A 24928-nucleotide genomic window follows, 5' to 3' on the forward strand; every position below is an offset into this window, starting at 1 on the left:
AAAGTGATCCTATGATCTTGGGACACAGCAACAGTCATAAATATGAACCAACTGCTATAAGCATCTGAATTTTGATCACATGATCATGGGAATGCTGGAAAGGTCGTAACTGTGAAAAATAGTCAAAAGTCACTTTTTCAGTGTCGTCGTAACTTTGAACGATCACTAAATGAACTGTTGTAAGTCAAGGACTACCTGTAATCTCACAGCAACGATCATACAAAAAAACAGACCCTTTCCTAGTTGTCTGCCCATTAATTACAACAAGAAAAGTTCTGGTTTCAATTGAATCTTAATTTTAAAATTCCTTGTATCAGTGTATAGATCTGAACCCAAATTTTTCTGCATTTTCACATGTCCACCAGGCATGATAAAATGACCCTTTGTGTTGCCTGCATTTCCAACATAAATTTAAAATACCCTTATATATTCTGACTATCAAACTCAATTCATGACTGTTCAGAAAGGCTGAGGTATAAAAGAAATGTTATTTCTAGAGTGGCAATGAGTTTTCAATATATAATGAGATTTGCTCAGTAAAGTCATACGAAATAAATATTTTAACCTGTCTGACTTGCTGAAAGCAATTCAAGTTCTTATAAAAGGATATAAGATTGTGTCCTGCTGCTTAATTCCAAGTGCAAAGGATTTCAAAACGGCTTCTGGATTGTTAGTATTAGGGCTGGTTTATAAGGGTGGTAAAGTTAGACATTTGCCTAAGTCTCCAAATCAGTGAAGGTTCTACTACTCCAAGAGTACTACTATTTGCATTTTGCATAGAAAATACTATGTACTACCTAAAAGCATATTCTGTTAATATAGCCAATGTTTTTCACTTTGGATGGCCCCCAGATATTGTTATTCCCAAAAACTTCAAAATAATGGGGCCCATACATTAGTAAAATATTATTGAGATAAACAAATTATGTATTTTTTAAAGGTTGCAACATAATCCAGTTTGTGTGTGCCTGAGTTTTTAATAAGCTGAATCTGGTCCACTTGGAATTTGTAATATTTTATAACTTTGAATATAGGGATTATTCTTTTTACTGGACATACTGAATAGTTATACAGTATTTAGTAAAATTCATCAATATATAAATTGACTAACTAAATAAATGCATCATCTTTTTGATTTTGCTGTATGCTAATTCTACCAAATTAAGTTAGAAGAATTGATTGGTAGAATATAATTCATTTAAAATTTCTATTTAGTCAAAACTCCAAGTGTGGAGTTTTGGAGCTATTTTTGCAATAGTATATGGCTTATGAAAATATGCTCATATGGTGCTGGAGAATAGTTAGAATGCTTCATAGATTGGTCTATTAACATCTATTCAAAAGTAAATACCATTTATCATCTGAGTCATGCATAAGAATAAATCATAATGTGATTTATCCTTTGGCTTGGTGAACCCACCCATCATGACTTAATGTTGTATTTAAGCCAAAATACCATGATTTACTGAGGAAAAAAAAGATTATTCCTAGATAAGAGGATATATGATTACAGCTGTTATCTCAAATTCCTTGAAAGGTAGATTTGGGAACAACATATGCAAATATCTGTGGCTTACCTAAGCCAATGTAATTGAACCGATAGGCAATGAGAAATACATTGTCCTGATCAAGCACCCTAATATCAGGAACTGATTTAAGGATGGATACATATGACAACAGAGGGAAGAAGTTTCATGAAATGATTTGTGAAAGTGCTCCTCTATGAATACCACACGCATTATATGAATGGAATAGAATTTGCCCCTTTACAAATTTATGGAGGCATTTTTCAGATGCTTCTACAAGTAGACATCAGAAACCTGTCAAATATCATTTCAAAAACAGTGGAGCTTCAAATCCATGTCCCGATTTCCAGCAGCAAGTTTACAAAGAGAAACTGGACTACTAAATCCATCTTTTTCAAACTGGGTGTGTGGTCTTTAACCCTCAGAACTTTCCAGCTACCATGGCCTTTGCTGAGAATTCTGGAAGAGGAAGTTCACCTATCTGGAGAGTACTTGGGTTGCGGAAAAATGAGTTAGGACATCACAATAAATGAGAAGCAAGCAGAATAAAATTAGATAGGAATGAGGTGAAGTCCATTCAAAGGGAAAGGCAGCAAAAGACTTCGATAGGAGAAGACAGGTTAAGGTTTTTTTTTTTAAAAAAAATCAGGACTAAAACAACTCCTCTGCCTTTGAAGATAATGTCTGTTTACGTATGTAGATGGATAATAGTTGCATATATCTGTTACAGATCAGCTTTTAAAATCAAGTACAGGCTGGAAGAGTACATCAGAAAGGCATATTTGAATAACAATAATCTGCCCATATATGGCATTACAATTATGAAGAGGTGTGCAGATTTGACCTAAATAACTACTGGGCACATATATCTAAAAATAATCCTGCACAGAACAAAATGCTTTAAGGTTTAAATAAAATTCGGATTTCTTTCCTAACCTCAGATTACCTCGTGATATATTTATGTATTTTTTTTTTTTTGCATGACCGATCTCTATTTTGTAATCTTTTCTGTCACATCCCTTTGCTGAATTAGGTGTCTTCTTCAAAAGCAAAGACACCACAGTATGTAGTTATTTTAATACTTTTGCTCTCTCTATTGTCAAGGCAACGCTTTCGATGACCTTCCCACATTTCATGATAAAGTTGGCCTATCAGATATATATTAGAGTATCTGATTGTACAGTTGCACAAATGCCAACAAGTGAAAATATTTATACAACTTCATGGCTTGATGATTCTCAGTAGAACATACCTCCCCCTTGAATGCTTGATTTCTCTTTCCACCCCCATATCCATTTCTTCGAAATACACTTGTTATAGGGAGCAAGGACTTGTTGCTTCATCTGCCCACATTTCAGGGTTTAGAAAAGCATTTTCTTCCTGAGACATACCCTTGGGATCCAGGGGGAAAAAAGAATCCATGTGGCTGAGAAAATGACTACTCCCATTTCTTCAGCTGAATACTCTTTCAAATAAATTAAGCCTCCAGAAAATCAGAATCTGATTTTGGATTCTCAGATCTTGGATAGCCTCCTGAACTGTTACTTTAGCAAGCAGTAAGTCTTTTCTCTCTGGATATTTGGATTCTTTGGAGAGGCATTGACATAGAACGTTGAAATTACATGCGAGAAATTGGTCTCACCTTTGATAGTAACTTGATTCTCACCTTTCTTGAGACAGTTCTCTGCAGATGCTACTAAAATGACTTCATATATTGTGCATACTTGTGAATTCTGTGGGCTTTCCCCCTATGAAATACCATAAACTTAAATTTCATATTTTATCTTTTTTTTTTACTTAAAAAGCACGTACAAGTGTTTTGGACAGTTCATTTGTGGTATTTCAACCTCACTTTTAAATCTTCTATTAAATCATATCCAGATCATATCATGTATTGTTTTAAAATCACTTAAAAATAAAAGATCAGTTGTCAGTTAAAATCTTCCATATTTTATATACAGTATTTCAAAATGACTTGGCTTACTACACATAATGCTGAATCATGTAGTTATTGGATTTTGACTTAATATGTTACATGAATCTAACTATTGTAGTTTATATACCCTAGTTTGGCCTAAAATGTTGTGTGAACCTAGGCAATTGTGATTTATGGATAAATAAAGAATGACTTCACAGAATGTGAATTTCATTGATAATTCATTTTGGCTGCATGAATCTAAATATAATAGGGACATTTATGTATCATAATAGGGTAGAGCTATCTAACATGGGTTGCAAAAACATAAACAACCATTAGAGGGCAGTAAGGAGATATAGGGAAACCCTTTGTTGCCATCTAGTGGGCAACTGATATTTGAACCACAGCCATGGTAATGTTAGCCACACACATACAAACACGCACTGTTTGCAATTCTTGCACTTTATATATGCAAGTTGAATTGGGGTGAAATGTATGAGGAGAGACCATCCTGCACTTAGTAAACAATGGTTTTTATCCTGATAGGGACAATGCACTTTTTTTTTGAATTGATTAAAACAAAACAGAATTAAGCAACTAATGTTGCTTAATGTGGACCCAAATACTACTATAATGTGTCATAGGTTCCTCAGCACCATGTAACAGCGGCATCCCAAAATGAGGAGAATAGATCAGTATGGATATGACATCCTCTTGCTGTTCTTGTGGTGAATGGAATGGAGTGGAGGGTGAGGGAGGGGAGAGGAGGAGAGGTTAGTTCTACAAAGCTCCCACTTCTCCTAAACCTCTGAATCTCTGTGGTTAGATCATAAGGAACTGCTATAAATCAGACCATTGAAATCCTAACCCTGTCTAGTGTAGGATTTCAATAGCATTTAGTCTGATGAAAAACATCCCTTTATAGTCATAGTCTATCCAGAGCCTTTTTTAAGTGGAGCTATCAAGGGTTGAATCTTGGATCCTCTGCATACAAGCAAGTGTTCTGCCATTGAGCTATGGCTCTAAACAGTTACTAAATGTATGGTAATGATATTGAGGATCACATACAGCACAATTCTTATTGTGGATAGTTTTTTCCTATGGCCTGAAACTGTCACCTACTAATGAAACTAATATTTTAATTGGGGGTATGAAAACACACGCGCGCACACACACACACACACACAGCGCTAGTCTTGTGATTGTAATAAAAGGAAATACAAAACTCCATATAATCGAAAGAGTGCAGCCTCTTCAGCTGCTGCTAATTTGTGGGAAATTAAATTACAATTCATTTTAATTAGATTTAAATTAAGCCTGATAGCTTTAAGCATGGATAAAGCAGAAGTGGGAAGATGATAAAATCAGATAGACAGACGGATGGATAGATAGAAAAAAAGCTAGGCAAATGTTTCTTAATTGTGTGGGGTTTTTTTATTTTTACAACGACCATTTTTCTCTTGGCACCTCTTATAGTATATATGTTCTCTCAGCACTTCCAGCAAAATCCATATCCTCAGTCCAACAAAGATTACACATTGGAATTGCTCCCAGAGTAGGACTGGGCCAGTTGTTTTCTGTCAGCCCCGCTTGCCATACGTTATTGTGAAGAAAAAAGGAGCCTTGAGTTGGCTGATTTGAGCTTCTAGAGCAGGGGTGTCAAACTCAATTTCATTGGGGGCCGCATCAGGGCTTTGGTTGACCTCAGGGGGCCGGCGGGTGGGGGCATGGCCAACTGGGTGGATATGGCCAACTGGATGGGCGTAGCCAGCTTGACACCACTCCACAAACTGCTGCCATGTTTCCTCTTTGCACTGGGTAGGCTGGGCCGAAGCCACGCTGGCCTGATGTTTCCTCTTTGCATTGGGTAGATCAGGCCAAAGCAACGCAGGCTGGCCCCTTACATTTTCTAGGATGGCCCTGTAGGCCGGATCCAACCACATAGTGGGCGGAATTCAGCCCGCAGGCATTGTGTTTGACACACCTGTTCTGGAGTTATGTGGTAATATAAAATTAATAAATGCAGGTAGTCCACAATTTACAACAGTTTGTTTAGTGACCATTCAAAGTTACAATAGCACTGAAAAAAGTGACTTATGACTGTTTTTCATACTTACGACCGTTGCAGCATCCGCATGGTCATGTGATAAAATTCAAGCACTTGGCAACTGACTCATATTTATGACGGTTTTAATGTCTGAGGCTCATGTGATCTCTTCTTTTGTGACTTTCTGACAAGCAAAGTTAGTGGGAAAGCCCATTTAACAACCATGTTACTAACTGCAGTGATTCACTTAACAACTGTGGCAAGAAAAGTCATAAAATGGGGCAAAACTCATTTAACCGTCTCGCTTAGCAGAAATTTTGGGCTCAGTTGTGGTCATAAGTCAAGGACTATGTGTACTATTACTTTGCTTGGTTTATTTTTTCTTTTGGTAGTAGATCGGCATAAACCAAGTAACATAATCATGGTTATGTTGGTAACAAATAGTATTACATATTAATGCCATGTTTCATGTCTTTTTTTCTTTTCAAAAGGTAATTAAAGTATATAGTGAGGATGAAACCAGCAGAGCTTTTGAAATACCAAGTGATATAACAGCCCGAGATTTGTGCCAGTTGCTAATACTAAAGAACCATTATGTTGATGATCATAGCTGGACCCTCTTTGAACGTCTCACTTATTTAGGTCTTGGTAAGTATTACTTGCTTTTAAAAGCAGCAATATTTGTTGGGTAGAAGTGGAATTCGTTTCCATGGAGTGGAAAATTGAGGCAAAGCAGTGGTGGGTTTCAAATTTTTTTACTACCGGTTCGATGGGTGTGACTGGGTGTGGCATGGCATGGCTTGGCTTGGTGGGCGCAGCAGGGGAAGGATACTGTAAAATCTCCATTCCCTCTCCAATTCAGGGGAAGGTTACTGCAAAATCCCCATTTCCTCCCAGAATTTTTACTACCAGTTCTCTGAACTACTCAAAATTTCTGCTACCAGTTCTCCAGAACTGGTCAGAACCTGCTGAAACCCACCTCTGAGGCAGAGAGTAGGTCTACAGTGTTAGAGGCATTTGTATCCATTAGAAACAATGTGGTAGGATTTACTTGCAAATACATATGCTCACACCAAGGACCTTAATCCTCAGATGCCCAGATTGTAGAAAAGTGAGCTAAATCCTCCCCTGGCAGCAAATCCATAGCAAATCAGGACAACTTATGGTAAATCTGTTGTAATGTCACTGTACAAACCCCTCCTTTTACACGTCTATATCATGATGCCACTGAAAGGACAGAGCTTCCATAGTGATACCACCTCACATGCTCATATGCTGCGTATCTTGTTTCTTGTCTGCTCACCCACCCCAAAAAAACCCCAACAACCCAGACCTTTTCACACAATTGTTTTGTTTTCTGCTGGTAATTGTTGCCAGTTGCTGGCTGAGAAAAGACTTAGCTGCAGTCTTTAGATCAGTAGTAGTCAACCTGGTCCCTACCGCCCACTAGTGGGCGTTCCAGCTTTCGTGGTGGGTGGTAGGGTTTTGTCTGATACTGAAGCACTTTCCTTTTTTTTTATTTAATTGACTTTTTAAAAAAAATTCATAGCATTATTTAAAAACATTTTCATTAGGTTTTCATAAAATTCCCCGTGACAATTTAAATTTCTGAAAATATACTATTTGTATCACCCGCACATAAGTTTAGTTCACATTACGTAAATAAAACTAAATAGCGCTAAAGTGCAACCGCAAACAAAAGAGCCTCGTCCCAGAATAGCTCGTGCATCTCCCCCTACACCACCCAGCTGTAACAGATAAGCAGAGCTGGTAGCCGGCACCCCCCCAAACCCAATCCACGATGCACAAGAGTCACGCGCCGACAACAATACACAGCGCATTACTGTGGAACCATTGGGCGGTTAGAAAATTTTACTGCTAACAGAGATACAAAAGTGGGCAGTAGGTATAAAAAGGTTGACTACCCCTGCTTTAGATGCTTGTTTTCCCTAGCAAGGAATAATCAAAACACCATATATTTGTGTATATATTTAGTCTTTTGCTTGGATTTTTTTTGGGGGGAAATTATGGGAATCAAGTTTTGTCAGGTGACTTCATTAGTTACCAGTATATTGTAATGTAGACACCCACCCCCAAAACCAAATAGTTTTCCATATTACCAAGGCTATTGGAATTCAGCTCTTCTTTAAACCTTGTCTCCTGTTTAAGAACACCTTGCTTTTTCTCTTTACTTATTTATTTGTTTATTAAATTTGTATGCTGCCCATCTCATTAGCGAGCGACTCAGGGCAGCTTATAAGACAGGGGTAGTCAACCTTTTTATACTTACTGCCCACTTTTGTATCTCTGTTAGCAGTAAAATTTTCTAACCGCCCACTGGTTCCACAGTAATGCGCTGTGTATTGCTTTCTGCGTGTGCCTCTCACGCATCGTGGATTGGGGTTGTGGGGGGGCACCGGCTACCAGTTCTGCTTGTCTGTTATAGCTGGGTGATGTGGGGGGAGATGGGCGAGCTATTCTGGGACGAGGCTCTTTTGTTTGCGGTCGCGCTATAGCACCATTTAGTTTTACTTACATAATGTGAACTAAACTTATGTGCGGGTGATACAAATAGTATATTTTCAGAAATTGAAATTGTCACAGGGAATTTTATGAAAACCTAATGAAAATGTTTTTAAATAATGCTATGAATTTTTTTTAAAAAGTCAGTTAAATCATAAAAAAGGAAAGTGCTTCAATATTGGACAAAACCCCTACCGCCCACCATGAAAGCTGGAATGCCCACTAGTGGGCGGTAGGGACCAGATTGACTACCACTGTTATAAGAGAACAAATGCAAGAATATAGAAACATTAAAGCATTGCAAACATTAAAATAAACAGGGATTGGCTAAAACTCAGAACCAGTACACAAACGAAATGGAAGTGGCTCTTTCTTAGTGCATTAGCCACCCCCAGCATGGGTCATCCCCGTCTGGGCTTCAAGCCAATCAACAAGAGATAGGTTTTGAGACCCTTATGAAAGGCCAAGAGAGTGAGGAGGAATCTTGCCTCCAATAACATGATGTTCCAAAGAGTGGGGGCCACATCAGAAAAGGCTTGTCTTTACTCATGGTTACTATCCCTAAATATTAGTTAATTTAATAATCAGAAACCTGCGGCATTCTTTGGCTTGATGCAAATGAGAAATAGTAATATTTCCTGCTGTTACGATATGAAAAACATAACAAAACTTTATTGTAAACTTGATTGAATATAGCTTTAAAAATGAGAGACAAAAAGACCTCCTCCTTCCAGTGTCTGGGGAAAATTGGACAATTTGGGCCCTGCTTTTGGCATGAAATATCCACACATACTTTGCATCTTTGCCCCATCCACTTCAGTCCCTGCCCTTAGCCTCATGTATTGTTTGTTCCCAAGCCATCCAACATTTTCCAATTTCTGGCTTGCAAGGAAAGATGAGATTCGCTATGGGTAAGAAACTGGAGTGACATTTTAATTTGAGCAGGATAATAATACTTAAGTAATCCCACCATGCTTACCCTCCAACTCTTTCATCATAGTTATCCACCTGGGAAATAGGTTGAATTTCTGAAAAAAACAGAATTAAATTTACCTAGCAAGATATTCCAAATTTACTCTTAGGTGCTTATTAATTCATTAACTTTATTTACATACTGTCTCTTTTCACATGATCTGTGTTGTGTTTTGCTGATTAATCCATTCAGTTATTTAGAAATGTGTTCTCATGAAGAACCAATAATGGAAGCGACAAAATTCTGGAGAACATGAAGGAAGCAAGAGGAGGTTGGATTTGTTGAGAAACCAAGCTCCAGAGATTGAGTGCACACTTTTACCAATGTAGAGTAAGCTTTGAAATGAGTTCGCCTGAAATTACATCATTTTTGTTGCTAAAATGTCCTAACAATTTGTGGGAAACAATCCCTAGTATTGGCCCCAATAAGGTTAAATTCACCCACCTGTGTTCTCAATAGATATAGTTCATTCTTATTCCCAATGTGTGGAATATATTATGTTTTCCATCTCTGATAATGATATCTACCGTTAATCAAGGCTTGCTCTTAGTTGTAGCATGATGCATTGGTATTGTGCCCAATAGAATGTGTGTGGATAGGTGTGCATGTACTACACATATGTGAATTCTATAGTTATGCAGTTATATTACTGAACTAGCCAGGAAGGATACCTGGAGCCCTGAGAGAGGAAGTCTTTTGTTTCAATTTACAGAACTTTAATAATTGTGTTTATACACTGAAGTGGTACGTTAAGTTTAAAGAAAATAGACATTTGAAATATGGCAGCCAAATAAGTGTAAGATACAGTACTTTCCTTCTCCTTTTTCTCCCACTCATTGCCATACTTAATGACAAACAGCAACTTACTATGCATGTCTGAGTTCCAAAATATTTTAACTGGTCAAGCCAAGCTAAGCCAATTTAGAAGAGTTTTTCTCAAGTCCAGTTGCATTAAAGATTCAAGAGATCCAGATCACAGAACATTCTAGCATTCATATTCTCCATGGGTGTCTTCTCCAGCATAAGTATACTTTTGAAACGGCAGTTCAGTTTAATAACAGAACTAAAACATATGAAGGAAAAGAAAACTTAATGCTGTTTTTGCACCTATTAATGCTCAGATTAGGCTTTTAAATGTCACTTACTTCTCCTTGTCTGGAAAAGGAGAGAAAACAATAAGGGTGCTGCATGAATCAGCTGAAACACATTTTTCAGCCTTGTTTCTAAAGAAGAAGCTGAGAGAGGAAGTCTTGAAGTGAACCTGGCTGAACACAGGTACATGACCAGGTTCAGTGGCCTACACCTGAATAGAGATAAAGAAAGCAAAATGTGTTTATTTCTCTTCCTTCCTGCATTGGAGGGCTGCTAACCAATGGCCTGTATTTCCATCTGGGGTAGAAAAAGTCCTCTCCAGTTATTATGTCCAGTTTGTGAAGCATTGTATTGATAGTCACTCAGACTATAGCCTTGACTCCATGTGGACAGACTCTTTGGTGGAGACTGAGGCATTACCCTGTTATTTGAGACCCCTTCAGTCTTTGACTTCCAAAGAATTGTATAAGATGCCCCCTCAGTTGCCCTGAGACGGAGTGGCTGTGGATGCCGGCACCTCGGTATAGTCAGCTGCAGATGCGGCTGTCTGTCGGGGGTGAGTCATTGGCCCCGATGGAGAAGGTACGCAACTTGGGCGTGCTCCTGGATGGTCGGTTGTCCTTTGAAGATCATTTGGCGACCGTCTCCAGGAGAGCTTTTTATCAGGTTCGCCTGATCCGCCAGTTGCGTCCCTTCCTGAACCGGGATGCCTTATGCACAGTCACTCATGCTCTCGTTACCTCTCGCCTGGACTACTGCAATGCTCTCTACATGGGGCTCCCCTTGAAGAGCACCCGGAGACTTCAGCTAGTTCAGAATGCGGCTGCGCGGGTTATTGAGGGAGCGGTTCGGAGCTCCCACATAACACCTATCCTGCGCAGACTGCACTGGCTACCTGTTGTTTTCCGGGTGCGCTTCAAGGTATTGGTTACCACCTTTAAAACGCTCCATGGCTTAGGACCGGGCTATCTACGGGACCGTCTACTGCCGGCCTCTATCTCCCATCGTCCGGTGCGTTCCCACAGAGAGGGTCTCCTCAGGGTGCCGCCAGCCAAACAGTGTCGACTGGCGGCCCCAGGGGAGGGCCTTCTGTGGGGCTCACCCTGTGGAACGAACTTCCCTCGGACTTCGACAATTACCTGACCTTAGGACCTTTCGCCGCGAACTTAAAACTTATTTATTTCGCATGGCTGGACTAGCTTGATTTTTATCTTTGAATTTTAATTGAATTTGATGGGTTTTTAAAGTTTTGTAATTTTATGGGGGAGTGTGTTATTTTAACATTTGGGCAAATTTAAATTAGTTTTTTAAGGGATGTTTTTAACTATTGTGTGTATCTGTATTTTATCTGCCTGTTCACCGCCCTGAGTCCTTCGGGAGAAGGGCGGTATACAAATTAAAATATTCATTCATATTCATATTCAATCTTGAAGGTGCCAAATACCAACGGTAAACCATTTTATATTGATTTTCTTTGTATTTTGCCGATCTGGTTAGTTTATAATTTTTGTTCCAAATTGTTTCCCAATCCTCTAATGCCCAATATTTGTAGCCCAGACTATCATAGCTCCTATCATAGACTATTCAAAGTTACAACCACACTGAAAAAAGTGACTTATGGCCATTTTTCATACTTATGACGGTTGCAGTGTCCTGGGATCACGTGATCCCCTTTTACGACCTGACAAGCAAAGTCAATAGGGAAGCCAGATTCACTTAACAACCGGTTTACTAACTTAACAACTGCAGTGACTCACTTAACAAGTGCGGCAAGGATGGTTGTAAAATGGGGCAAAACTCACTTAACAAATTTACCACTTAGCAACATAAGATTTGGGTTCAATTGTGGTCGTCGGTTTTGTATTGGCATACAAAATCGTCGGTTTTGTATTGGCATACAAAATATATAATAAATAAATGCTAGCCTGATTCAAAGAGGGTTTGATTGTCCTGATAATGGAATATGATCACAATTGGTGCTACCTTCTGCTACCATATATTTCCTTCCTGCCGCTCTCAGACCTTATAAGGTGCATTTTTCATTATCCTCACTTGTTGCACATATCAGTGAGGCAAGGTGGCTTATGATCTATCATACCCTCTTCTTTGCCTTTCACAGCAGACTATTGAGATATGGCCGTACAACTCATCCAAAGTTTCCAGATTTTTTTTTTAAAGTCTATATACTGGGGAGGAGGAGAATAATTCCATAATTTATATTTACTTTCACATACCTTGACCTTAGGATCAATCCAACATAGCCAGTCAAAATATTGTTGCAAGGGCATTTTTGACTGTCCTGGGTTTACAGAAGTGTTATCCTACTGCATATTTCTGTGGGGACAGTAGATGCTGCCTCCTAAATTACATTTTCTTCTACTGAAAGAGACCTGTCAGCATCCTCTTACAGGGTCATAAATTATCCCAGTGCAATTTGATTTAAAGTCCGCTAACACAATAGAGGAATTCAGAACTACAGCTGTCGAACTTCTGAAAGCCTAGATCAAACAATACTGTTTTGGCAGCATTTTAGCCATAGCCCACAAGCTGGTGTTTAAAAAAGAATCATGGAAGTTGAGGGGGGGGGAGGGGGAGGAAGGGAGGGAGGGAGAGAAAGAGAGAGAGAGACTGAGACTTTTAAAGCTGGGCCTACGTTAGTAATGTTTTCTTAGGCTTATGAGAGCAAGTGCTTTAGGGGAATATAATAGTTTATGCCTAATGTGTAATTGTGAAATATACCCCTAATTTTAGTGGGGGTTTTTTTGTTTTACAAATGGTTTGAGTACTTCCGCGAACAACTTTCAATAAGACAAGCAATTTAAAATAAATGAGAGAGAATAGCAGTTACTGAAAGCGACATAAAATAGCTCTTTGCAGTCCGTTGCAATCCTTCATTTACTACAATTCCCATCATGTCTGGGAATGCTTTCGTTGCACAAAGACTTCTTTCTCTGGATCCTTTTCAGCCACGATGTGAAGTTTGAGAGCCGCTCTTTCCCTTGTATCAATATTAACTACAATTATTTTACAGCTTCTGTTCATCCTCTCTTCTTGTCGGTACTAAATTATCTTCAGTCTGTAGATAATTCAGTCAGAATTATCTTCTGTATTAACAAATACAGTAAGTTAAAATACTCAGAGGCAGCGAAAAGAGAAAAAACAAACACCTGGAAACCTATGAGAGCTGTAACCGGAGTTCATGATTAAAACCTATCTTTAATGTGTTACAGTAGTGCAACAGCAGATTTTCTCCATCCATGCCTTTGTACCAAATTTATCTTCTTTTCTTCCTTAAAGGCCTTTAAACTTTCTGAATTGGTTTCTGTTGTAGAGATGCAACTCCTGTTTGGATGGGTCAATGATCCCATCATCTTTTCCCCCAAGAGTCAGGATTCATATTGACAATGCCTGGCAATGATTTCAATTGGAATGCAATCCTACACGTTGGAAGAAAGACCTTTTCTCTTGGGAGCTTAGATCCACAGGAAATCAGAGTTGTTGAGCCGAACAGAACCTTCCCCAATAGTGGTTTTAAACCCACCCACCCACCCAAATCTGAGCCTTTCCAAAGAATTGGGACTGAGATTCATGGGAATCTCAGATCTGAAATGTGCAGAGAGCACCAAGCTAAAACTGTCTGCCTTCACAGAAGAAGTTACTAAAAGTTCTGGGTATCTGTATAAAGCTGTGGTTAAAGACGCTTGCTATTATTTGACTAGAAACCCAGAATCAAACATAGCCGTCTTTACCACAATTCAAACACCTACCACCAAGGCCTGGAATAGACCTCTTAATTCTATTAATGTTCTTAAATGACCTTTTCCCTGCCTCATTTCTCCCTTCCAAAAAAATATTCTGCCCCATTTGGAAATTCTGGAAAAAGGAAGTTAAGTGAAGCAAATACTGTACAATGCTGTTTTTGAAGTAAGTAGCATAGAGATGGAAAATGCTGTTTTCATCAAAGAATTCAGTGCTTTATTTACCGAAGTCGAAGGTATTGCAGAAGCAATGCATGCACACACACACACACACACGAACAAAAAAAAATTAAATACAGGAAAAGAACTCAGAGCTGGGGTTTAGCACCACAAGCCCATGATGCATAACACATCTTCAGCTCTGCTAAGTAGCCACCTTGACAGGTAGAGAAGCATGCTTGATATATTTGCCTCTTAATTTTCTCAGTTGCTATCACAACTGAGAAAATAATATGTTAATAAAATAATAATAACAATACTGTCACATTCCTTCACAGTTCCATGTGAAACCTCTCTTGAAGACCCCTGTACAATGAGCAAGGCAGGGACTGATTCAAAAGGACTGATCTCTGTTTCTGTCATTGTGTGAATCTTACGAAATGTATCAGGTTGCTTCCCAGTAGAAAACGGTGAAAAAAAATGTGCCTTGGTTTTTCTAGTTTGAGAATAAACAATCCATGATAAGATAGCAGTTTCAAATTCTTTTACTAACACTCAGCAGCTGCTCCAGGGCTTGGAGATCTAAACTTGTGAATCGTAGTAAATTGAAAATGAGATTTTTATTTGCAACAATAATGTCAGATTTCATAATAAATGTGTGTGCTAAATGTTTACGCACCATATTAATTATTAGAAAATCACTCTCTTCTCTTTGCTGTGTACTGCCAGCTGCCTTTAACCACGATTTGTGCAGCTATAATATGCCCAGCATCAGTCTTTTAACATTTTGCTGCTTGATTATATTTATTTCCAAATGGTTTGGGCGAAAAAGCTGTTTTCTTCCTAAGAACACTGATCTGAATCGGGGAGTTTGGTTGGTTGGAAGCCCCTCTCTATTAGCATATAGGAAATGCATACACAGGGGAAGCTCTATCCCAATGCATGGTATTCCCCTGCTGGTAAGGATTAAAATTGGTTAGAAGTGACTTTAGAAGGGATAGGTTATATGGGTAGTCCTCGACTTACAATCAATCAATCAACAACTATTTGGAATTGACAACCTCTGAAAGGATGTTTTATGGCCTGTAAAGCAGGGGGTCTCCAACCTTGGAAACTTTAAGACTTGTGGACTTCAACTCCCAGAGCTGGCTGAGGAACTCGTGGGAGTTGAAATCCCCAAGTCTTAAAGTTTCCAAGGTTGGAGACCCCCTGCTGTAAAGCATTTCTGACCATTGTAAAATGTTGCACCCTCCCTAGTCACATGACCATATTTTGGGCACTTGGCAACTGGTTCACATTTACAACTGTTTGCAGCCTCTCGCAGTCATACGATCGGGATTTGTGACATTTTTAAATAAGTTTTCTGCAAAAAATGCCCATTTGAAAGAATGGATTCAAAACTGTGGGAATCGCATAACAAGCATCACAAAAACAGAAATAAAATCTGGGCCAGATACATGGATACCTCAACTTATGACCATCACAATTTACAATCGAAATTCTGCTCGTAAGTCGAGGACTACTTCTACAGTAAAGTTTATGAATTCCCTGGAGCGGCCGCGTAGTTTGATCAACTATGACATGCTTCCATCTCTACCTATTTAGAACTGCACTTCAGTTTTCTGCAGCATTTAGCTTGTTTGTGGGCGGATCTGAACTCTTAAAAGCAAAATGTAGAATGGAAATCTAAAATGTAAACTGGTTTCTGAGTGAGTTTCCAATTGCTACTTTCAGTGTTCTATCCCTCCCTCCCTCTGTTCATAATCCGACATTTCAAGCATTCAGACTTTGCTGAACTTACTTTACATCATTCTTTTCTTCCATGAGATTAATGTAAATTCAGTTTAAAAAGTGCTGAACAGCATGAACTCTGATGCCGCTTTGTCAGACACATTTACCCCTACCTATTTGACTTGATTAATCTGTGCAGAGGTATCTGATCGGGATCATATCCTTTGACACATCTGAGAATATTAAAACCATCTGGGGCATTACATTGATGCCAGTGGAAATATTTTTGCTGTCCCACCAGAACATGGGGTTTAAAAGCGCTGCCTAATAGTAAATCACTCTGCTCTAGCGGAAGACAGTTTTGGTCATGACTCTAATCCAATCTACTAAATGGAATTAATAGGCAGGATTTAGCAGGCTTTATTTCTTCAGGGTCAGATTCAAGGGTAATGCAAAAGAAACGGTGGCAGCTACCGGTAACTGTTCAATAAGCTAGGCGGAAAGTCAAGACGTAAGGTAGGCTTTATTATCTAGATGGAATCTTTTCCAGTAATAGGAATACAAGTAGCTTCTGAATTTTGAATTCAGTGAGAGAGAAGAGTGAATAGAGATACATCACTGATTTATTCTTCAAATCTTAAAGAGGTTAAAATTGCTTTAATTTAGGCAAGGCTGAACGTATTTTATAAAGAAAGAATGATAATTGTTCACATAATGGCAGGTAGACGTGTATAGTTTTGAAATGTCCACTGGGTGTCACTGTTGTTTCTTACTTTCAATGACATATATTTACCTTTAGCAAAACTCAACACAGAATTTCAGTCATTCATTTTTCTTAACCTCCAGTAAAAATCTCCTTTGAACTGAGCTCAACTCCCAGCAACTTCATGGGACGGCAGTAAGTGACAGAAGAGCCCTTGCAACCTTGCAGAGGAGGACAGGTTCTGACCTCCTCCTCTGTCGTATATTTCAGAGGTAGATGCACTTTTATCGTTAATGAAAAAAAGAGACTATTTGTAGCTCAGGATTCAACTGTGAAATTCTTGGGGCTCTCTGAGCTTGGTTGTTTTCTTGAAAGTATTTCATTATACAGTGAGGTAGCATCAACACTGCTGAGTAGAAAGAACTTCATACTACAGGTGATCCTCAACTTATGACCATTCAGTTAGCAGACATTTGAAGTTATAAAGGGTTGGGGGTGGGGAAAAACATGACTGGTCCTTGCAGTCCATCACAGCATCCCTGTGTGGTCACGTGATCATAATTTGGGTGTTTGGCAACTGGCATGTATATAAAGGTCACCATTTGCAACCTTCCCAGCTGGCTTCAGGCAAGCAAAGTTAATGGGGAAAGCTGGAAGCACTTAACCAGTTTAGTGACTGTGGAGTATTAAATTTCAGTTGGAAAATGTCCGTTGGAGTTCTAAATGTTTTAAATGTCAGTTAGATTCTAGTCCTGCCTTAGGCATGAAAAATGGGCAGGGTGACTTGGAGCCAGTCACTCCCTCTCAACCCAACCCTCCTGGGAAATAGGAGGAGGAAAGCATATTAGATACATTTTATTTATTTATTTTTATTTATAATTTAATTTCTATACCGCCCTTCTCCCGAAGGACTCAGGGCGGTTTACAGCCATATTTAAAACCCAAAATACAAACAACAAGTTCCTCCTTGAGTTATTTATAAACAATAATCAAGGTGGGATTAAAAAAAACCCAAAGAAATAAAAGTAAAATAGAGAAAAGGTGGTGCTGTTAATGGGGAGACAGAAGCTGTATTTGAGCTCTGCCTGCATATACAATCCTAAAAAGGACCTTGTCAGCGTTCCAAGTAACGCATCCGCCAAAAGCCGAACTCCAAGACAGGTAGATTCCTCAAGGAACATGTTTATTAGATACATCACATCGGCACAGCTAGTGAAAACCGACTCTAAAAGTTTCCGTGGTTTTAGCCTAATTAAAAGAGCAAATGTTTCCCTCTCCAGATGTCACTGGTCACATTATCCAATGAAAGCAACTGGCAGCCAGGTTCACTTCGGAGTTGTCAGTCCTGATGTGGCTGACTGGAACCTTAAGTAGGTGAGCTCTTGTTGCAAAGTAGAGATATTCCAGCTTTCCAAACTTTGGTGTACCTATGTTTGGGTGGATTTCAACTCCTAAAATTCCAGCAGTAGCTATGTTACCTGGTGAAGTTGGCTAGTCAAAATTAACATATTATCGGGCGGGGTGGGGGGTGGGCTCTGATTGCCTAAGACAAAAGTACAATGTTCCTTCTTCATCTAATAACACAATTGGCTAGCTAGCAAGATAATAGTTTATGCACGCTTAAGGAACATTCTGGGAATCCAACAATGTGTTAATTTACAAATGGTAAAGTGAATACTTTAAATACAAATCCAGTCCGTTTACATTCTGCGCTCCAGAAGAATTTTAGAAACATCAGTTGGGTGGAGAAAGAAAGAAATAGAGTAGAGAAAAACTGGATTGCATGAATGTCTGAAAGCTTCTAAGTGTATTAGAAGATAAAGATGTCTAAACATTTGGGGAAATAATGGTTATTTATCTAAGTAATAACAATCAGTGGTGCAATTGATAAATGTGTTAATATATTCTATTGGAGATGGTTATGATTTAAAAAAAAAAACACCTTTCCCCTCCTATACAAGGTGGCATTTTCATAAATGCCACAGTGACATCTGTGTAACTACAGTTAAATGTCAGACTAGTTTTGAAAGCTTCCTTCACAGTTAGCAAAGGAAGCACATTTTGAGACAGCTCAGTTTTTCAGTTCCTCTGCTGGCATGGAAATGAAAGGAAACTTTTGAAGAAAAGTTGCCATCTTTTGTCCAGGTCAGACTTTATGAATTTAGTTAGTTTGAAGGACAAGCTATATGTATATTATATTTCCTGAACACTTGTCTTATTCCAAGATCTGGAATATGTTATTTTTAGAACTTAAGGGAGGTTGGCTTCATTGACTGGCAGGAAAAGTGTAGCGGTAGCTGAATATTATTACAGAGGGCTGGCTGAGGATTTTTTTCTTGTGGCCCGGGGGGCGGGGGGGAGTCTGGAAAATGAGCTTCTTGGCGAAAGCCCCTCTTGTTTTAGAACAGCTTGACTCACCAAATGAGGATGGGCGTTCCCCTCTTGTCTGTTTGGGAAGTAACGAAAACCATGCTGTTTTCAACTGCCTTTTGAGCTGGAGAACACAACATATCTGGAAGTAGCCAGCTCCAGGAATGAAAACATTTCTAGTTTTGGGGCCACGTGTTGTGTTTTATTTGTGATTTTTAATAGACGTGTTTTATATTCATTTATGATGATTTTTTTTTATTATGACTCGATCAGAATCATTGAGAAGGGGTAAGCAAATTAATAATTTTAATAAATAAATAAATCCACAAAGCAATTGAGAACTTCGTGTGGGCTAGAAACAATTTTTGGCTCAGCTGATACAACCATGAGGGGGGGGGGGATTGGATAGCCCACTGTCCTCAGCCAGCATCTTTTATTGAAGCTGTGGAGTTTGCAATGATCATGACCCTCCCTTAGTTGCAGGATACAATGTAACCAAACATCAGCAGGATGATCTTCCAATTGTTGGGTATGGGAAAGTAAGGATACAGTATTTTCCTCTAAAATACTATTGCTATTAATATTAATTCTCTCTAAAAGAATGTCAACCATTAAAAATAGTAATAATAGATCAGACAGCTGAAGAAGAAAAAAGGGCATTGAAAGCACATCCGAAGAATAGTGAAGAAGATGCACTGAAGCCGGTATACCAAGAAAGCTTACTGAATGCTGGTAGACCAAAGTGATCTACTCAAAAGACCAAATGAAAAACAGAAAAAAGACATCATGGAAGACAAAGTATTACATGGCCAGTAAATTTAAAAAAAAATAGCAGGCAAAGCTGATAATAATAAGACCTGGCAATGGCTAAGAGCAGGAAAGTTGAAGAAAGAGACCAAGGTCTAATTCTGGCAGCTGATCAAGCTTTAAGAAAAAAATGCATGCAAAGTCAGGATTCAGAAGACAACAACAGTCAGCAAGCACTGCCCCTTCAAAGAAGCTGAAGAAACAGTGGGTCACTTGTTAGCTGCTGCAAGAAGATCACACAGACTAACTACAAACAATGACATGACAAAGTAGCAACAATGGTGCATTGGAAGATCTGCAAGAAATACCATTTGCCTGCAAGCAAGAACCAGTGAGACCATAAAATAGAGAAAGTAATAGAAAATAAAGAAACTAATATGCTCTGGGACTTGTATAATTCAAACTGACAAGCACCTGCTACACAACACCCCAGATTCAATAATTATTGACCAGAAAGTCGAACAAGTCTGGATAGTGGACCTGGCGGTACCTGGAGATAGCAGAATAAAACAGAAAGAACTGGTGAAGACAAGAAATACAAATACCTGCAAATAGAAAAGGAATGACTGTGGCAAAAGAAAGCAAAGATAGTACCAACAGTAACTGGCGCCTTGGGTGCAATCCTAAGGCAACTGGAACACCTCTTGAACACCATTGGCATTGATAAATTCTCCATCAATCAATTGCAAAAGGCAGCTTGACTGGGAACAGTTTATATCCTGCAACAAATACCTCTGTTATATCATGAGACATCCACATCTGCCTATCTCATATCCTTAGGAATCCCTCCCAGTTACTGGTAAACTACAACTCCTAGCCATATACCTTCATCTATATGTTATATCTATATGTTATATCTATATCTATCTATCTACATGTATATATGTATAGCTATATGTTATATCTATATGTTATATCTATACGTTATGTATATGTTATGTTATGTCAATAGGGATGCGGTGGCTCAGGGGCTAGGATGTTGAGCTTGTTGATCGAAAGGTTGGCAGTTCAGCAGTTCGAATCCCTAGTGCTGCCGTGTAATGGGGTGAGCTTCCGTTACTTGTCCCAGCTTCTGCCAACCTAGCAGTTTCGAAAGCACGTAAAAATGCAAGTAGAAAAAATAGGGACCACCTTTGTTGGGAAGGTAACAGCATTCCGTGCGCCTTTGGCATTGAGTCATGCCGGCCACATGACCATGGAGACGTCTTTGGACAGCGCTGGCTCTTCGGCTTTGAAACGGAGATGAGCACCGCCCCCTAGAGTCGGCAACGACTAGCACGTATATGCGAGGGGAACCTTTATCTTTACCTATATGTTATAGAATAGAATAGAATAGAATAGAATTTTTTATTGGCCAAGTGTGATTGGACACACAAGGAATTTGTCTTGGTGCATATGCTCTCAGTGTACATAAAAGAAAAGATACGTTCATCAAGGTACGACATTTACAACACAATTGATGGTCAATATATCAATATAAATCATAAGGATTGCCAGCAACAAGTTATAGTCATACAGTCATAAGTGGAAAGAGATTGGCGATGGGAATTATGAAACGATTAATAGTAGTGCAGATTATGTCAAAGCAATACAAGGCCAATGTTTGATTTCTTAGTAGCAGCACTGATTACTTGGTGAAGAAATAGAATGGAGCACATGCTTTCGGCATAATTTATAGTATTTAAATATTCTCCTATGAGCATCTATGTTTTGTCCAACAGCTACCAGAAGCTACTTTGTATGAAGGCCAAGTTACATATACTTCTGATTATTACAGGCCAGGAAGGAATCTCTTAGGGTGTGACAGTGTTGACTAAGTTCATTTATGAACATTTCTCTTCTTCCATGGAATTCAAGGGCTTCCAAGGGAGTTTTCCCTCAAGTCAGTTTTGGCTAGACTCAGAATGGCCAATCTCCAATATAGTTACACATCCTAAACTACAGATGATGGTAATTTGTGTGTCTTCCCTTAAGCTATGCGGCTTTCAAAACTCTTTCTTCTCCTGAGCAGACCAATTTAATGGTCTTCAGTTTTTTAAATGTTTACAATGGTAGCAACATTATTTTTGAGGGGCTGCAGCAAATTATAGCTAGTAATTTACAGTGTTTGTAAATTGCCTCAATCGTTCAGACTTCTGACCGTTTTTCTCAATTACAGAAATGGAAATGTATGTGTTTAAATAGCTGCTCATATTTTATAAGGTAATGTTGGCCAGCTAACAATAGGTAAGCCAGTAACAATAACAAAAATTAAAAACGTTCTCTTGCCACCAAGCCACCCTAACTATCTCGTCAGAAACCTACAAATGCTGGGTTCCCTTCTGTCCTGATATACCACCTTTGGGAAAAGCCAGATTATAATGGGGTTCTGGGAAATGAGTACGGAGTCTTTTTTTCGTGGGGTGGGGGGCTGTTCCACAAAATAGGTGCAGCTACAGAAAGGTGTCACTTTCTAAGAATTCCACCAGATAACTGCATTGAAGGGAGGGGACCTGGAGCAAGCCTTAATTTCCAGTCTAGGAGGATGGATGGGGAACACTCCCGGTAGAGCAGTTAAGAGGTTCAGAGTCACTCTCTCTTGCTAGGGTTGATCAATTCTTCCTCATAGATCTTGCAGCTTCCAATTTTGAATGGCATAATCTGTCTGGCCTGGGATAGAGATCTACAAATATCACCCAGGAGCTTCAAGTAGACGTTAAACAGGACAGATGAGACACCTGAGGTTTGAGTAGTCCATGTGGAAGGGGCTTAAAGATTGATTTCTTCCCCTTCCCCCAGTACTGACGAATTGGCCTACAATCAAAAGAGGAGGGTCACTGGAAAACAGTGCTCCCAACCCCCTGAATCAGTGGAGAAGGATATCATAGTCACTAGTATCAAAAGCTGCCAAGAGATCCAGGAGGGCAAGAATGGATATATATCCTGAAGGCATTCACAGGTGCAATCAGTGCTGTCTCAGTAGCACAACTGGCCTTGAACCCCACCTGAAAGGGTTCAGGTACGCCACTTCCTCCCAGCCTCTTTGGAGAAAGAACGAGGATTTGCATTTATTCTCTTTTGCTTCACAGAAAGAATAGTCGAAGACCATGAAATGATTGTTGAAGTCCATTCAAAGTGGGGAATTGAAGAAGGCAATAAATTTTATTTCCGGAAAAATTACGCCAAATATGAGTTCTTTAAAACCCCCGAGGTAAGTTCTTATTGCATAATATGTTTATAACATAGGCAAATACCTCGGATTTAATATTCAGCATAATTCTTCAGGAACTCATCAGCTCTGTGAAGTCTAGTGACAAAAATCTTTGGAGGACATACCATTATCCCTTTGATTCAAAAGACTTAACAGTTCAGCCCCGTTTTGTTCTGCTTTTTTTAACTAGAATCCAGCAAGATAAAGTTGTAGTGTGGAGTAAGGAATCATTCACCACTAGCCAGACCACCTAAAGCAAAGGCAGGGAACAATGACCCATTTATGACTTGTGGACTTCAACTCCCAGAATTCCTGGCTGGGTCAGGAATTCTGGGAGTTGAAGTCCACAAGCCATAAAAGGGCCATCGTTCCCCAACTCTGACCTAAAGTGACATGGGTTTCTCATGCCCCCACCCAGTGGAAGGACTGGCATTTTCTTTGTTCTTCTGCCCATCTTCTGAAAAAAAAACCAACAGCTTTGCAAATAGGCTTGCAAAACCTTCCTTGCTCCAAATTCCTCAGCTACTTCCTATGTATGAATACAGCTTGAAGGTTATGGTGGCAGTCAAAAATCTCCTGCTGAGAGACAATTGACTGCACATTGTTTTATATACAGACAAAAGTGACAAATGGTTTTCTTCCTGGGCTCCTTTCAATTATTACAAGCTGTGAGCTGTGTACATTATAAGAGTCTTCCACAACATGGTACTTTCCAATTGTGCTGGAACACATCTGGAGAGGACTCGGAAGTGCTACAAGTAGTCCTCACTTAATAACCGCCCTGTTTAGTAACCACTTGAAGTTACAACAGCCTTGTAAAAGTTAAGTTTGCGATAAGTCCTTGCATTAATGATTGTCACAGTGTCATGTAGTCATTCAGTTGCCATTTGCGTACTGCATGGCTGACTTCCAACAAGCAGAGCCAGTGGAGAAGTCAATTGTAAAATTACATGTTGCGATCGCATGATGTCTCACTTAATGACCGTGAGTGATTCACTTAACAGCTACAGAGAAATCCCATTATAGTCACATGTCTTGCTTAATGACCACATTTTTTAGTGATGGATTGCTGGTTTCAATTGTGGTTGTTACGCTAGGACTACCTAGCCATAGAAAATTTCCTTGGCCATGGAATTCTGACAGGCAGCAAAAATGTATTTCCCCTACCTACTCCCATGTTATTTCTTTTAGTAAGTAACATCAACGTGGACTTACCAAGGAAATGCTCTTCTACTGAACATTGATTTCAGACACAATGGCTGCTGAAGTATTTCTTATGAGGAAAGCTGCCTCCTTCCCCCAAAACTAATTCTCATTGTTTGATTTTATTATCCTGGCTTATTATAATATCAAATATCCTGATTTACTGGGAGTCAGGTATTCTTTCAATTCACATTCACAAATAAATAATTCTGATACAAAGTTGCTAAATTCCAGTTGATCACCAGAGTAGTCAGAGTTGTTAAAAAGTTTTCTGTATGTCTGTGGAGATTCTCAGTCATCCAGGTCATGGTTGTCCCAAAGGTGCTTTTTCAGGAGGCAACTGGACTTTTCTGGTTTTCTATATGGCTTTCTTGCCATCTAGTGGTTGCCTGGATTTTTGCAGTCTAGATTATGATGAGTCATTATGAAGCCCACAATATAGCCTGTGTCCAGCTCATGCTTGTGAAACATTTACTGCCTTCTGTTAACTTTTTATTTTGCAGATTTTTTTCCCAGATCATCTGGTATCCCTCTCAAATGAGACCAATGGCACAATGAACCACACACAGATACTGCAAGTAAGATATTACTGAAATGAAATCATTTACCCGTGGATCAAACCACAAATTCCATTAAGACCTGTTAAGCACATTCTCTTTTTTGTGTAAAGTAGTAAGAATTGGGGATCCGATTTAATTTTTCCCTGTGAAGCATCCTTAGTTGAGATTGCATTCCTTGTGGCTGACTTTTATGGTGCTCTAATCCAGGGGTCTCCAACCTTGGTCCCTTTAAGACTTGTGGACTTCAACTCCCAGAGTCCCTCAGCCAGCAAAGCTGGCTGAGGAACTCTGGGAGTTGAAGTCCACAAGTCTTAAAGGGACCAAGGTTGGAGACCCCTGTTCTAATCCACTTGTCTCATTAAAATAGT

At 39.2% G+C, this 24928-nt stretch overlaps 1 protein-coding gene across 2 annotated transcripts in view; it reads left to right on the forward strand.

The window, feature by feature from the left end:
* The window catches only part of GRB14 (growth factor receptor bound protein 14), a 61497-nt gene that overhangs the window by 20505 nt on the left and 16064 nt on the right, over positions 1-24928 (forward strand). For both annotated transcript variants that reach the window (XM_058165006.1, XM_058165007.1), the window contains 3 exons: positions 5983-6139; positions 22676-22797; positions 24504-24578. In XM_058165006.1, the coding sequence (XP_058020989.1) occupies positions 5983-6139; positions 22676-22797; positions 24504-24578 (354 nt within the window). The remainder of the gene's footprint in view (positions 1-5982; positions 6140-22675; positions 22798-24503; positions 24579-24928) is intronic.

The sequence above is a fragment of the Ahaetulla prasina genome, chromosome 1 (assembly GCF_028640845.1).
Source record: "Ahaetulla prasina isolate Xishuangbanna chromosome 1, ASM2864084v1, whole genome shotgun sequence".
NCBI lineage: Eukaryota > Metazoa > Chordata > Lepidosauria > Squamata > Colubridae > Ahaetulla > Ahaetulla prasina.